We start from the raw sequence: 15973 nt of genomic DNA, 5'->3' as shown, positions 1-15973 counted from the left end.
AAAAATCTGAACCTGTGGTAGACAGAATGTTGGTCGGCAGAAAGGCGTCCACATCCTAATCCCTAAAACCTATTGATCTGTTACCTTACACCGCAGATGGGATTTTGCAGGTGTGATTAAGTTAAGGATCTTAAGATGAGGTGTTTATCCTGGATTACACAGGTGGGCCCACTGTAGTAGGAAGGGTTCTTATAAGAGGGAGACAAGAGGGCCAGAGTCAGAGAGGGAGATGTGACAACAAAAGTGGGGAGGGGAGGGAAGAAAAGGAAGAGGAGAGGGGGGAGGGGAGGGGAGGGAGAGGGAGAGAGGTGCGGATGCTGCTTTGAAGATGGAAGTAGGGGGCACGAGCCAAGGAACACAGGCAGCCCCTCGAAGCTAGAAAAGGCAAGGACACAGACTTTCCCCTTAGAGCCTCCGAAAGGAACACAGGTCAGCTGACATCTTGATTTGAGTCCCAAAGACCCACTGTGTACTTCTGACCTCCAGAACTGTAAGACAATAAATGTGTATTGTTTTAAGCCACAAAATTTCTGGTAATTTGTTACAGCAGCTATGAGAAACTAACACAGAATATGAGTCCATAACAATGATTAATAGATAGTTAACTTTGCAAAAAAAAAAAAAAAACAGGCTTACAGTTACCAAGTTCTACAGACCGTTTTATTTATTAAAAATATTTTCATATTTACTTAAGCTTTTTAAATGTAATACAACATACATACACAAAGGTGTAGTACTCCTAAGTATATATCTCAGTTAAGTTTCACACACTCGTGTAACTAGCTCCTGGACAAAAAAAAAAAAAAAAAAAAAAAACAAGACATTACCAGGAGATTACAGAGCCCCCTTGTAGCCCCTTCCAGCCACTACCTGCCTCAAGGGTAACCACTATCCTTACTTGTAATAGATTAGTTTTGTCTGTTTTTAAACTTCATGCAAATGAACTGCGATACTTTGTTATCTTTGTTATTTAAAGAAACTGAAATATATATTTAGGCGATGTGTATATTACCACCAGAACTTTCTAATAAAGAATCACCTTTATTTTTCCCTTTGCTATTATAACATTTTTTTTTAAACCACCACGAATGAAACAAATTCTCAGTACAAATCAAATCTTTGTGGTCTTTCTAACTGCTCTGCAGGCCACACTGATGATTTCCAACGCGGAGGTACTAAACACTCTAAACGCTGGGAAAGATCTGAGTTAAGCACTTGTGCCCAGCAAGAATTAAATGCACATAACCACTTCCACACAATAAAGTATTGATCAGCAGCCTTGAACATAGTTTGTGCAGCATTTCAAGCCATGTTATTCTCCTTGGGGTGCTGAATCTTCAACTTCATGTATTCCGGTCATGCTCAAGAAGTGGTAATTAGAGGATTTCCCATGAGTTATCGTATTAAAAAATTGTTTTATGAAGCCCATGAGTTGCAATGATACCTTTCCTATCACGATATGTGCATTCTGTGGTTTCAGTGATTAGAATGATAGCATTTCATGATTAGAAAATAAACTAAATATCTATTTAAATGTAAGTACAGATATTTGTAACTGCTGGATCGCAACAAATTATCCATGGGGTTACCACTGCTCGTTAGAGAAAAGAATCAATAAGCAACACTTAAGCCAGCACTATCTCAATGGCAGACTGAGAAATCCCTGCTCAGAAAGTGAGCAGAACAAGTAGGGTTTCTGGTAATAGCAGGTATGGTTATTTGGATAAACTCTCTCCATGAAAACAATTACAAATGCCAGATAAAATACAGAGGGTGCCAAAAAAATGTATACACATTTTAAGAAAGGAAAAACTATTAAAATTGAATACTGAATACACACCAATAACAAAAGATGAATACAAGTCACGTTGGACTTCTGCAATTACAAGAGGTGCTCAAAGTGGTTGGTTACCATCAGCGTCCAGACACTTCTGATTACGGCGAACTACTGCTTGAACAATGTTGACCATCAGTAAAATGTGTATACATTTTCTTGGCACCCCTGGTATAAAAGAACAAAACCTTAAAATTATTTAAGACCTGAAAAGAGTGGGGGGAACTTTCAGGCCACCTTCTGAATGAAAGCCTTACCTGTGTGAGCATTTGCATCCAATTATCTCAGCGCCATTTACTGACTGTGCCCTGGAGGCAGTTACCAACAGTACAAATACCAGGCTCCCTTAGGGCCCACCGGGGTGAGAGACAGAGGTCAGAATCCAGGTCTTCCCAGCACGTGGAGACGTGTGAGTCTCCCACACTCAGTGGGGCACTGAGGAGAAGGCATCACACTCGCAGAGGAAGGGAACCAGATCTAGTCACCAAGCCCACTACGTGCATTCCCACTCCTGGGAAATGCTGAGAGAGCTGCTCTGGGAAGTTCTGATCTCAGACCTATCGTCTCAGGGATCAGCAAAGTGGGTACAAAGGAGCTTAGTCTGAGGTAGCCCCGACTGGCAGGGCCCCGACCCATCATAAAGGCTCTTGGAGGAGGGAACATCAACACGAGGCTTCAGGAAATGCCTACGACCAAGAAGCAGTAAACATTAGGAAGGTCTCCACGAAAACGAGATGCCTTGGACGTGAACAATGTGTGACAGACACCACATCACATCACAGTCTTCTAATACTGGTATCATCACACACAGTCAAAACAGCTACGTCTAACAAATGTGAACAAATAAATCACAAACTGGGAAATATATATATAGGGACAGAAAATTATAAAAAGCAATATAGTAAATTGAAAAAACAGACAAACAGAATTTCTAATGATAACAGAACTTCTACATGAAAAATAACTAACAAGAAAAACTAAAAGGCAATATTTGGCACCGACTGCACAAGGAGGACAGAAAATTAATTATCCAGAATATAAACAAAATTATCTAGAATATAACACTGAGAGAGAAAACAGATGGAATACACAGAAAGACAGTAAGAAGTACAGAAAATGCAGGGAGAAAGCTTAATATACATGATGTACATGGGATTTGAGTTGAAGATGACAGAGCAAAAGATAGAATAAGCAGAGATGATGGCTGAGAACTTTCCAGAAATTATGAAAAAGGACAATCCACAGATTCAAGAATCACAGAGAATCCTAAGCAAAACAAATAAAGAAGGTGCATATTTAGTTACATCATAGTGAGTCTACAGAAAACCAAAGATCCTCTCCCTCCCCCCCAAAACAAAGTTGTAAAAGGGGACAAGAAACAAAGAGATTATTTTCACAGGAAAAACACACTATCAGTTAACTTCTCAATAGCAACAATTCAGAATGTAAGATAGGAAATAATATCTTCACAGTACAAAACAATAAAAAAAAAATAACTGCCAACCTAGATTTAATATCCAGGGAAAAAATCTCCTTCAAGAAACAATGACTTTAGCAAACAGTTTGCCACCAACACACCCAAGCTAAGGAAAACTGTGAAGAATGTACTTCTGTCAGAAATAAGTGAAGTTAGACGGAAGAAATGAGAACTAAGAAAGAAAAACAAAACAAAAAAGCATTAAATATGTGTAAATGAAAATTAAAATGTAATTGAACATTATATTATAGTAGTAATAACACTGAGGGTTATTTTATTATTTAATAATAAAAGAGTTTAAAAAGAGAGAAACAAACAAGACAGACTTTAAAATGTCAGGCAAAAGTAACATATATATCGTGCATGGACTAAATGCAGTTGAATAGGCTAAGGTCTATATTTTACTTAAAGAAAAGAAAGTTTCATGAATTAGAAGAATTAATATTGTTAAAATGTCAATATTACCAAAAGCCATCTATAGATTCAATGCCATTTTTGACATGAGGGGGGAAAAAACTAGAAAAAACTCTCCTAAAATTTATAAGAAACCACAAAAGATCCCAAATAGTCAAAGAAATCCTGAGAAAGAAAAACAGAGCAAGAGGCATCATACTCCCTGATTTCAAGCTACACTATAAAGCTACAGTCATCAAAACAGTATGGTACTGGCATAAAAACAGACAAATGGACCAATGGAATCTACAGTCTAGAAATGAACCCAACCATATCTGATCAACTAATATTTGACAAGGGAGCCAAGAATACTCAACGGAGAAAAAAACAGTCTGTTCAATAAATGGTGCTGTGATAATTGGATATTCACATATGAAAGAATAAAACTGGACCTGCATCTTACACAATTAAAAAAACCAACTTGAAATGGATTAAATGAATTAAAGACTTAAATATAAGAGCTGAAACCATGACACTCCTAAAACAAAACATAAGAATAAAGCTGGTTGACATGAGCCTTGTTAACCATTTTTTAGATATGACACCTAAAGTACAAGCAGCAAAATCAAGAATAAACAAGTGGGCAGGGGGTGTGGCCGGATAGCTCAGTTGGTTAGATCGCAATCTCTGAATAACAGGGTTGCCGGTTCAATTCCCACATGGGATGGTGGGCTGTGCCCCCTGCAACTAAAGACTGAAAACGGTGAGTGGACTTGGAGCTGAGCTGCACCTTCCACAACTAGATTGAAGGACAACGACTTGGAGCTGATGGGCCCTGGAGAAACACACTATTCCCCAATAAAAAAACTTTTAAAAAAAGAAACAACAAAAAAAAGATTACTGTAAACAAGAAATAATAATTTAAAAAAGAATAAACAAGTGGAACTCATCAAACTACAAAGCTTCTGTACAGCAAAAGAAACCATCAACCAAGTAAAAAGACAACCTATGGAATGCAAAAACATATTTGCAAACCATATATCTGATAAGGAGTAAATATCCAAAATATATAAAGAACTCATATAACTCAAGGGCAAAAGAACAAATCATTTAAAAAAGGGCAAATAACCCAAACAGACAGTTTTCCAAAGACATACAAAAGGCCAACAGGTACATGAAAAGATGCTCAACATCATCAGGGAAATACAAGTTAAAACCACCAGACATCACCTCATGCCTGTTGGAGGGGTCTTCATCAACAATACAAGACATAAATGCTTACTCACAATAACCAAGATAAGGAAACAACCAATTGTCCATCGTCGGATGAATGGATAAAGAAAGGTGGTATAATACATACAATGAAATATTATTCAACCTTAAAAAAAGAAGGAAATCCTGCCATATGTGGCAACATAGATGTACCTGGAGGACATTATGTTAAGTGAAATATGCCAGTCCCAGAAGTCCCCTGATACGATGCATCTAAAATAGTCAAGCTCATAGAAGCAAATCCTAACATTGTGGTTTCCAAGAGCGGGGTTGGGGGGTTGGGGATTGGGGGGAGGAGTTGCTCTTCAACGGGTAAATAGTTTCAATCATTCAAGAGGAGTTAAGTGCTAGATATCTACTGTACAACATTGTACCTATAGTTAACAATACTGGGTTGTGCACTGAAAATTTTGTTAAGATGGTAGATCTCATATTGTGGTAAGTGTTCTCACCACAATATAAATAAATAAACAAACAAACAAACAAACAAACAAATAAATAAAAGACATAAATGCTGGCATGGATGTAGAGACAGGGAACACCTGCGCACTGCTGATGGGATGTAAAATGGCACAGCCACTATGGAAAACAGTATGGAGGACCCTCAAAAAATTAACCCATGAGTGAAAGCAAATATTTTAGCTGAAAGATACAAAAATGCTGCATACTGAAACTTGTGGAATGCAGCTAAAGCAGTATTTAGGAGACATAATCTTAAATGCATATGTTAGAAAGAACAAAATATAAAAAATCAACAAACTAAATATTTATCTAAAAAAATTAATAAAGGAATGAAAAAATAAATCAAAGAAAAGAGAAAGACAACAAAGATTAGAGCAGAAATTAACAGAAAAGAAACGTACGATAGAGAGATTAGCAAAACTGAAACTGGCTCTGATAATAAAGCTAACAAACCTCTGGTTAGATTGTTTAAGAACAGAAAAGGAAATAACAATACATTGTAAACATTTTTAAAGAAGATATTATTAGATTACAAAGACACTTTAAAAAGATGGCAAGAAAATATTATGAACTTATTTATGGCAATAAATTTTAAAAAACAGATAAAAAACAAAATGAAAAAAAGACTTGAGCAAGCACTTCATAGAAGAGAATTCCAAAATGGCCAACAAACATTTGGAAAACTACGCAGCCTCGTTAACATCTTGATCATACAAAAACTGAAAACTATGCTGAAATACGGCTATATACCCATCCATTAAAAAGTCTAAAATACCAAGAGTTGAGAAGGATGAGATCAGGTACTGCACTGCCCGTGTGAATGTAAACAGGGACCACCTCTTTGGAAAACACTACGGTATTTTGTACACAAGCTGAGTTTACATATACCTTAAAACCACTAATTCCATCCCTAAGTATGTACCCTAAAAGTAATGCACCCTTATGTAGAGCAAAACACATAAACAAGAATATCCATATTTGTAAATGCCAAAAACTAGAAACAATCTAATGTCTATCAAAAGTAAACAAGTGTGATACATGCATATACTCAGATTTCTACAATAGGCATAATTCCCAAGTAAATGAAAAAGTCTTTTTCTAAAGCTGCCAGAACTGACCGTAGAGCAATAGTCTTTCAATAAAACAGGATACTGTATTATTGCTTCAAAAGCTGACAACGTGATCTTGATAAATTCTTCCGATGCCATCAGTCCTAGGAATACAGTTCATTATTACCGGTGTTTATTTACATGTTCAAAATCACAACATCAAAGTACCTCAATCAGGACATACAATGTCCATGATCTACTCACCTATAGCTCCATCTATGTTAGTTTCTCCTGAGTCTACCGATTTAATATGACTCTGGAAAACACAAAAATTTTAATAAGTGGAGATTTCAAAATAACTCTGAAATAAAATGTTTTACCCCAAACCATGTAGTGTTCTTAATGAAATAACTCTTGAAGGCATTAAATACTATATACATATTATGGACACTATAAAAGTAGTTTTAAAATATGATCATATGAAATAGTATATATACGTTATAAACTATAATCATTTTTAAATGTATAAATCACTATCAACGCGATGTAAGGATGGAATCGATTCAACAGCATCCTTTATAAGCACAGAAATGTCAACCTGCATAAATGAGGATAATTCAGTTGATACCTACCCTTGCCAGTAACACACCACATTCTCACTCCCTTGGAAGGGACTGCGAATGGCACCTTACCAGGGGAAATAGGAGTCTCAAAGGCAAGTCCAGCCTTAGCCCCCCTGAGTGCAAACTGCATCATGAAGCACTTTAGTGCAAGGCCTGTCTTCACATTTCCCCACTGTTCTTAGTCCCTCCTGGTACCTCTACCCCTACCCCATTCCCTTGTTTGTGTCCCCACACATTGTGCCCGGGCCTCCTTGCAGGAGGACCCCAATACAGCTTAAAGGCAGGCCTGCATGAGCTCAGGCTCACTTAGAGGTGTGCTATCATTTCTCACTTTCTGCACTGCTGGAATTTTCAAACCAGGTATATGTATTAATTTTTTTTCTTTCTTAACGTCAACAAGGGTTATCTAGAAGATGAAACTACAGGCTTCTTTTTATTTATTTTCTTTCTTATACTTCCAACTTAATTTTTTAAACTCTTAATGTTTCATTGATTTACCAATTTTAATGTCTTTTACATATATTTCTTCCTCTTCATTCTCAGTGTAATGAGAATTAACCAGAGGAGAGTGAGGACAGAGTGAGAGGCATCGATGATTCTGGAGAGAAGGGAATGTGTGAAGGGTCACCTAGATGAACGAGAACGTATGTACAGAGGGTGCCAAAAAAAGTATACACACTTTAAGCAGGAAAAAACTGTATTTAAATTGTAATACTCAATATATACCAATAACAAAAGATGAATACAAGTCTTGTGTGTACATTTTTTTGGCACCTCCAGTATATTCGAAAAATGAACTGGATACACCAGTCTACAGAGAGGGCTCACTGGAGATGAGCAGTCAGGAAGTTAGTGAGACCAGTTATTTTCATTGTGTTTTTCTCCAACCATATTTAACCACTCAACGCACGGTAAGGTAGGTGGAGAATTACACTGAACCGGGATTAGGCTTTGTCAGAGCAGGACAATGGAGGAAGAGACAAAAAAGGGAGTTACAGGTGTGTGCAAGGCAGTGATGGGAGCAGGACCAGGGACTCTGAGAAAAGAGAAAAGTGCCACGAGAGGACAGGATGGTTAAGTGGAAAGTGTGAAGACAAATTTAAGATTCAGAGGGATCAAAGGGCTGTTGGAGATGGGGAGCAGAGGAAGTGAGTTGAAAATGAGAGGTGGTGGCCACAGAGTGTGATGATGGAAATAAGTTCATGGGTGTGGGCAGCTGTGGGAGGGAAAGACAAGTTCATGGGGAGAGAGGTGGTTGGGGAGCAGAGCTGGTAGGGAGGACTCTCCATAGAGATATCTGCTTCTCTAGGAATGGTAATGGCAGCAGCATGAAGACTGACAGTGAGCCTGAAGCCGAAAGATTCTGAGGCACGAGGGGCAAAGACCCAGAAATCTGTACGTGACCACAGAACGGCCGGTAACACAAGCTATCCTCTAATGGTGCTGGCTTCAAAGCTGGGAGTTTTAGCAGAGGGGCAAAAAGGATGGACACCCAACCCACAGCTAGGCTCACTGGATGGAGTATGGGGCAGAAAATGGGCCCATCTAGAGGGAAAATGGAAAGCTGTGTCTGGAGGTCAGGCTAGTACTATTCAATATTATTCATTACTACTTCGAAGAAGCTGAAAATAAGCTACTATAGCAAATTGGATGTATGAATTCATGGTTTGTTAAAAAAAAAAACTCAAACAAGCATACTTGTGTGACAATCAATAATTATATAGTATCATATTTTTAAAAATATAAGAGTACACGCTCTCTGCTTTATTTACTACATCTGAAGTCAAAAATCTATCAACAAAGCAACATGCTCTTAAAATAAAAATCTGCAGAGGGCAGGAAGTATGTTTTTTTTTTAATAACTATCTCAATGCCCGCCTAGGATAAGTAAAGATTCATGAATGACAGAGATTATAATTATATTCCTGTATGAAAATCGATCAGAATAATTTTATCATTTCTTTTGTTTCTCTTATTTGAAAATTTGAATTGTGATGCCTTTTTGTAGAAAACTATAACCACACAACTATCGCATTTACAGCTGTGTGGCCCAAACCAAAAACAAAAACTCTCAATCACGTTTAGGAAATCTTTGTTTAAGCAAACTTAAAAAGAGTTCTTGGAAGGCAGAAAATGCCAAGGCTGTAATGTGCTCCTCTACGCTGTGAATTTCTGAGGGGCTGTAGGACGCGGGAAGACTTAACGGTACCTTGTGGCATCAGAGGGCACTATGACTTCAATAATTTTTTGGCACCTTCTGTATAGATCTTGAATAAACTCATAAAAGCAACAGCCAGCACTCAACAGTTAATAATAACATGCATAAGAAGTGGTTAGGTAACTAAATCCAGATCATTCCATTTTAGTCAATACTGCTCTTCTTTTACTAATACCTCATCAGTGCCATCAACATTGAGTATGAGAAAGATAAACACACAGCTAAAGCCAAATAACAGATGTGATACAAAAAAAAAAAAGAATAATAATAACAAAAGAATTCTGGGACTGGCCATGATTCAAACTAGGAAAATAGTCTGATAAGAGCTAAAAGACCCTTTCCATTTTATTTGCCTAAATTCCATCTACTTGAGTGACATTATAAGGAAAAAAACTGATAAAGAGTTTCCAATATCATAATTATCTCTGAACCAGGCAAGTTATTTTCCATTCCCTAAAAGGGCCTGTATTAAGAAGGCCCCACAGAATGCTCCCGAATGCTCGCAGAATATCTCACTCCTGGGAGAGGACGAGGAGACTCTTCTTCAGTGTGGCTTCCCCCTTTGTTTCTCAAGAGAGCATTACGGGGAGCAGAAGAGTTCTCCCTAAAACAGGTACATGTCCCTCCTGAAAGTCCATAAAGACTTTTATGTTGGAGACACTTGGTAATTCCTTGAAAACCTAAAGCATACTCAGTTAATGTAGGCAGAGAAAAGTACTACACATGAGAAAAAAAATACGAGAACAAACACAAGACCATTATACTTATCCCAGATAAATACTGTGCCAAGATACTGCAGGGTGGGCTGCAAGGGCAAGAGAACTACCTTCGGCCATGAAAATGTAGTACAATGGCATTATAGATACAGAATTACAGTCATGCCAAAAGGATACCCATAGTGCACTTAAAAACAGATTTAAAAGCCAATTAAAGAAGGTGGTAAACAAAAGTTTAATAATTTGTAAACTCATGAGTGTATAACCAAAATTATATATTTTGTAGAACTTGGGATTCACAGCACTAGGGTGATCAACATTTGAAATTGAGCACAAAAGAATCCCTACTGCATAACCTGAGCACACTTCATACTAAAAGTCAGTGACGTGCACTCAACATTTGTATTTCAAAGCTTCATACTTCACCCCATGATGAACCTTCTCAAAAATTATATTCTCACTTGTGCGTGACAATAGTTTTTTTTTAATTCAAACTAACAATAAAATTGAGATGTTTACTTCGCTTTAACTAGATACCTCTATGGCATTTTTTAAATCTCAGTTCAGTGTTTATTATGAATATCAAAGACTGGAGATGCCGTGTGACAAATGTCTTAGCTTTCCCTTTGAATAGCTCCCATTTTATCAATGATATATATTCTAAGTAGGCCAGGCAAGAGAAAAAGATCACATAATCATGGGCCACAACCTGAACAAAGAGATTATTTTTTGCCAGCAAAAACTTAAAGTGAAAGATACCACAATGATTTGCTTTTTCTTGCTACCCATCTCATCAAAATTAAATTAAAGAAACAGTTCAATTGTGCTTAACTTAGAGAAACTGCACATAATTGGACAATGTAATCCAAAGTGAATAATGATGACACTACATTCCCAGCATTCAGTTTTCACCACTTTTATTATTTTAAATTTTTTCACGACACTTAATACCAAAATCTATGAAAGAGTTTTCTCTGGACTTATTTACCCTGCTCGGGATTGTCTCTGAACAACATACATTATCAGGAGAGAATGCATTTTTCTCCAAATGTCAATTTTTATTACAGTCAACAGATAAAAATATAAAAAGGTCACTTCCCTAGAGACAAATAAATACCACAAAGATTTTAAAATTACCTCATTCTGACACCAAATTCCACAAACAGTAGAGACAGCCACATTTGTATTAGGAACATGAAAAATTCAGTGTTACTCACAAGGATAATTCCGTAACTGAAAAGGAACTCTTCTGTTACAACTTGAGGTCGAAATACCTGTGTGGTGAAAGTTGCCATAAATTAAAAATTAAATCCTGAAAGCCATGTACAAGGGGGAAAAAAAACCAAAAAACTGAAAACGTTTGGTCTGAGTTGGCATTTCTCAGCTCCGGTTTACAAAGAAGGGAGGCACAATTAATTTTTTGTTTCTTATAAAGATGTACCTGAGAAGTCACGAGGTGAAGCACTATGGGCATCAGTGGGAGACACATCTTCAGCTGCTTCGCTTGAACTGTTGATGGATGTTTACGGCCAGACACGTTCGCCAAAGCATTGAGAATGTCACCTGTGGAGCACATCGTGGAGGGTGCATGGAGATTACAGACCACAGAAACTTAGGGACCACTGGTCATCGCTGGGACACTAATGGGGTTGCTGAGGTAATGAAACTCCAAATAAAAGAAGTGAGTTGAAGCTGTGTTATTTTATTCACAAATATTGAGATTATAACAAAAAAGGTGTGGCCTCTAGGGACAGAATGGGAATACACTCCATGTCTCATCTAGAAATTTAAAATAGAATTTATAAATAGTATGGTAGAGTGGTGTTTTTAGAAATGATTTTTCCATTTTTTTGTAATTTTCCAAATTATAAGTATAAGCACCTATTACTTGGTAAACAGGAAAAAATTGTTTTAAATGAGAAGTGAACAGATTACAGATCACTTTTTAAATAATAGTGCTCTAGATTTAAAAATGATTATAGATCCTTTTTAAGTAATAGAATAGATGGAAATAAAAATAGATTAATTCATAAAACTTCTCATTGGATGACTCGTCATATCCTAAAACAGCATGAGGCTAGTAATAAGAAACTGATCCAATTGATCAGATTGTAACTTTCAGGTTGAATATTAAAGAAAGGTTACAATCCAAAATAAATTTTGAAATGCTCTATTTTCAGTCTTTAGCAGGCAAAAAAGCTCCCAAAGTATCAGTAAGGAGCAAAAACGTACTGTTAATCAGCGACGATGATATTTTCATTACTCTGATTTAATATTCTGAATTTCGGTGTTTAATTATATTTTACCGTATTAGGTTGGATCAAATGTAACATTTTAAACATTTCTGGTTTATAGCTACATCTGCTGGAAAAGCATGGAATGGGATTTACACTAAATGTACACATTCCTTACATAATTTTAATTTCTGCAAATAACAATGAAATAAGGGATTAGCCATAATAAACATCCTTTGCAAATCATTATTAGATATTTTTATTTTAAATGTCTCAGTGTGTCTTCAGTGTGAAAAAGAAGTTTTCACACTGAACTTTAACCCTTTCACTGCATTGAGTTCAAATTGGTTCTCCAAAATGTGTCAAAAATCCACAAAACATAATTACAATATTTACACTTTTAAGTAAATACAGGTAAGGTGCTACATTTTATTAAAATAAATGATTACTTTAAAGTATAAAAATTTCCTATTGTTATTCATTCTTGAAAAACACAAAAATGTACATCTGCTTTCCTAAACTTCCTTTCTGGAACACTGACGAGATTTTTTTACAGTTTGAGCTCGTGGGGTAAAGTCAAACTCCACACTCAGCAGCATGGATATAGCATTCAACTATAGTCGAATGTCGCAGCCTACAGCATTTTAAAATTCTTTTAACAGTAAATAAATGCGTGGTTCTAATCTGAAGAGGAAAACTTTCTTCAGAATTAGACAGAAAAATCTGAAGAAAAGTTCCCCAAAATAGCGTAAATCCAATTTTAAGCAATTAAAATGCTTTTATTTTCCAAAATCGCCAGTTTACCACAGATGATACCTCAACATAACCTTTAGCCTGTTCGTTGCCTCAATCATGTCACAGATACAAAATAATTAGGAAAATAGAAAAGGCACATTTAAATCTTGAAACTACACATTCAAGAAAAAGTGTCGCTGCACTCGCCTGCAATAACTCACCAGCAAGAGAAAAAAGGTGATGCCTAAAAGCCAAGTGGCAGACCAGGTAAGCAGCAAGGGGCTTGAGGACAAGATTAATTTACCCAGGATTCGTGGCAGTTCCTGCACGATGTGACGGATGAGAAGATCCAGGCATTTGGACAGGTATTCATTGCTGCTTTGCTGCTCCTTGCCTGGAGTGGTCTTCCTGCTGTCTCTCTCAATGTACATCACCAGTCTACACACAGGAAAGTGCAACGGATTACCTCTCATGATAAAAGAGTTGATAGCATCTGCCCAAATATGCCACCAAGACAAGTATTTCCAGGGGCACAGTCCCAAATCATGTTAACATTTAGATTTGTGGCAACTTGTCGGGTGCAGTCCTTTTTTGCCTTAGAAAAATCTAAATATTCATGCAGAAAGAAAATAAGACAACTGATATCTCTGCCAGTGTATCAGAAAACAGTGCCCTGATTTCATTTGCACTTGGCCCATGAAAAGAAACCACATTCTCCACAAGATGGGTGAAAGGCAAACAAAGGCATCTGGACAGATGAGGGTTCTTGGTGTTTCAGAGATTCCAAGTAGAACCACAAGTTGTCTGTACTTTGGTTGTCATTACTGTTCAACTTGCTTGGAAGTTCAGACAAGTCACATGAATGCCAGTTCTTTCAGCAAATTGCATACATGAATCCAAATAAAAAGTTTCGTTCCAGCGCTGGGTGATATCAACAGTAGACAGTACCCAAACATCTGGATATCACATGTCCTTTTGTCCAGTAGTTTTATGACATTGGCTTTTAATAAACTCATTTCTTCTTCAAACCACAGGCATTCACTTAGCATCAACCTCTGAACCAACTGTCTCCAACCTATAACTAGGGGTCATATTGGACCATCACACTAGATACTTAGGGTGTTGTTTACAAGTTTTAGGTCCATGTTTCATCCCCTTTTCTGGACCCACCAGTCATCTTCCCAAGTTCCCATTCCCCTGGACTCTCTAAATGGCAAAGAGCCCACTCACTGCTTTCATCAGGCACAGGGCCCTTTACAACAACCTCCCTGCTGACACCCTTCCTATCATCCATCTCGCCAACTCTGTTGTAATAACTCATCCTAGCCAACTTCTATTTCTCAGAAAGAACTTCCAATCAACTCCCACCATAAACTGGGAAGAGGAGATTTTGAACATAATACATGCATGTAAAGTATACTGAAATCTTAAGTCTTAGCATTTATGTGGCTATCTTAGATTTGTTCATGTTTTTGCCATTCTGTTTACTATTATTTGGAGCCCTACCTGTGAACACGTGAGGATAAAACCAAATCAGAAGTTTATGCTTTATATATGCCATTTATCATCTTCTGTTCTAGTTGTTGATCACACTCCTAGCCACACTCTAACACATATACGACACTAGTCAAAATGCAGAGAAAATATTGATGAATCCGCAAAAATGTATCGCTACTGCTCACAGAATTCAGAGCACATAACTTCTTGATAATGAGTAAACCAAAGAAATGGGACAGGACTATTTTGTGATAAGAGAAATCCAAAAATTTCAGCCATATGAGATGTGATGAAATCACTGGGTGCAGCCTGGTGAGCCAGCCATCCTGGAGCGCCCAGGAATCTGCAGCACAACACACCATCACTGTGGCCTGGAGCTTCTACAAGAACCTCTGGATTAGCTGGCACCTGTTCCATCCGCCTCATCTAAGGAGCGGGACCAGGAAACACTGGGACATGGAAAGCCATCTTCCTTTTCTGCTTCCGAAGATGGGCTATCTGACATCTACCTGTCGAGTCTTGCCATCTGCAGAACAGTTTTTCCAAAGTTGAAAGATCATCGCATTTAACTGCATCTTCTCCAAAGGTGGTATTTCCAACCCCCCCTCTGACCCTAACCTGCTTTTGTTCCTCTTCGTATGACACTTCCTCAACTTCCGAGGACCTTCTACTAACTGAACCCTTGACAGAGTCTCCCAGTCAGTCAGCCCTTCCTTTTCTTTCACTTAGTCCCTGCTTTGATCACAGCGCACCACTGTTTGATCACTATCTATCCAGCTTCGGCTTTCTTTCTCTCCCCTCCAGTCACACTGGTCGTCTTTCAGTCCTTCAAACTCTTTCACCCCCAGCAACAAGATATGGCCCCGCTGCCTACATGGCTCCTCTCTCGTCCTTGCCGATGACCTCCCCTACACATTTCATAATTCACTGCAGTTTCCACCGACTTCCGTCAATTAAATCCCTCTACAATACTGTTGCATAGCATAGAATACATGAAGGCCCTTACCAATGGCAATTTGATAACATATTTTTTATTATCTGATAATGTTTGTCATCCCAGTAAATTTAAAAATACGTAAGGGCAAGGACTACATCTGATTTGGCTCACCACAACATCTTCCCACTTCTGGACCCAGTTCCTGACATGAAATAAGTGCTTATTAATAAAAGCAAAATAGACACATATTTCTGTTGAAACTACCATTAAGACTTTACCCAGTTCTCTATAGCAATTCCTTGGTCCTTATTTTCCCAAGGCCTTTTTCTTAATTCCACTGTTTGAGGTGTTTGACATTTATACTGCTGGATTATATAAGAAGTAAAAACAACCAACAACAACAAAAAACTTCTGCTTAAAAAAATATACCATGAACAAAATCAAAAGACAAATAAATTGGGTGGAAATATTTCCCCATTTGGTTGATCAATAGATGAATGAATAACTAAGATGTGGTATATACACA

At 37.5% G+C, this 15973-nt stretch overlaps 1 protein-coding gene across 1 annotated transcript in view; it reads right to left on the bottom strand.

The window, feature by feature from the left end:
* ULK4 (unc-51 like kinase 4) overlaps positions 1-15973 on the bottom strand; it is a 406569-nt gene that overhangs the window by 266822 nt on the left and 123774 nt on the right. The window contains exons 23-27 of the mRNA XM_033131526.1: positions 13318-13451; positions 11486-11607; positions 11262-11318; positions 6752-6803; positions 6557-6651 (exon numbers count right to left, since the gene is read on the bottom strand). Of these exons, the coding sequence (XP_032987417.1) occupies positions 6557-6651; positions 6752-6803; positions 11262-11318; positions 11486-11607; positions 13318-13451 (460 nt within the window). The remainder of the gene's footprint in view (positions 1-6556; positions 6652-6751; positions 6804-11261; positions 11319-11485; positions 11608-13317; positions 13452-15973) is intronic.

This window comes from Rhinolophus ferrumequinum, chromosome 17 (assembly GCF_004115265.2).
Source record: "Rhinolophus ferrumequinum isolate MPI-CBG mRhiFer1 chromosome 17, mRhiFer1_v1.p, whole genome shotgun sequence".
NCBI lineage: Eukaryota > Metazoa > Chordata > Mammalia > Chiroptera > Rhinolophidae > Rhinolophus > Rhinolophus ferrumequinum.
Note: the sequence above shows the minus strand (reverse complement) of the source record. Positions and strands in the feature narration are given on the sequence as shown.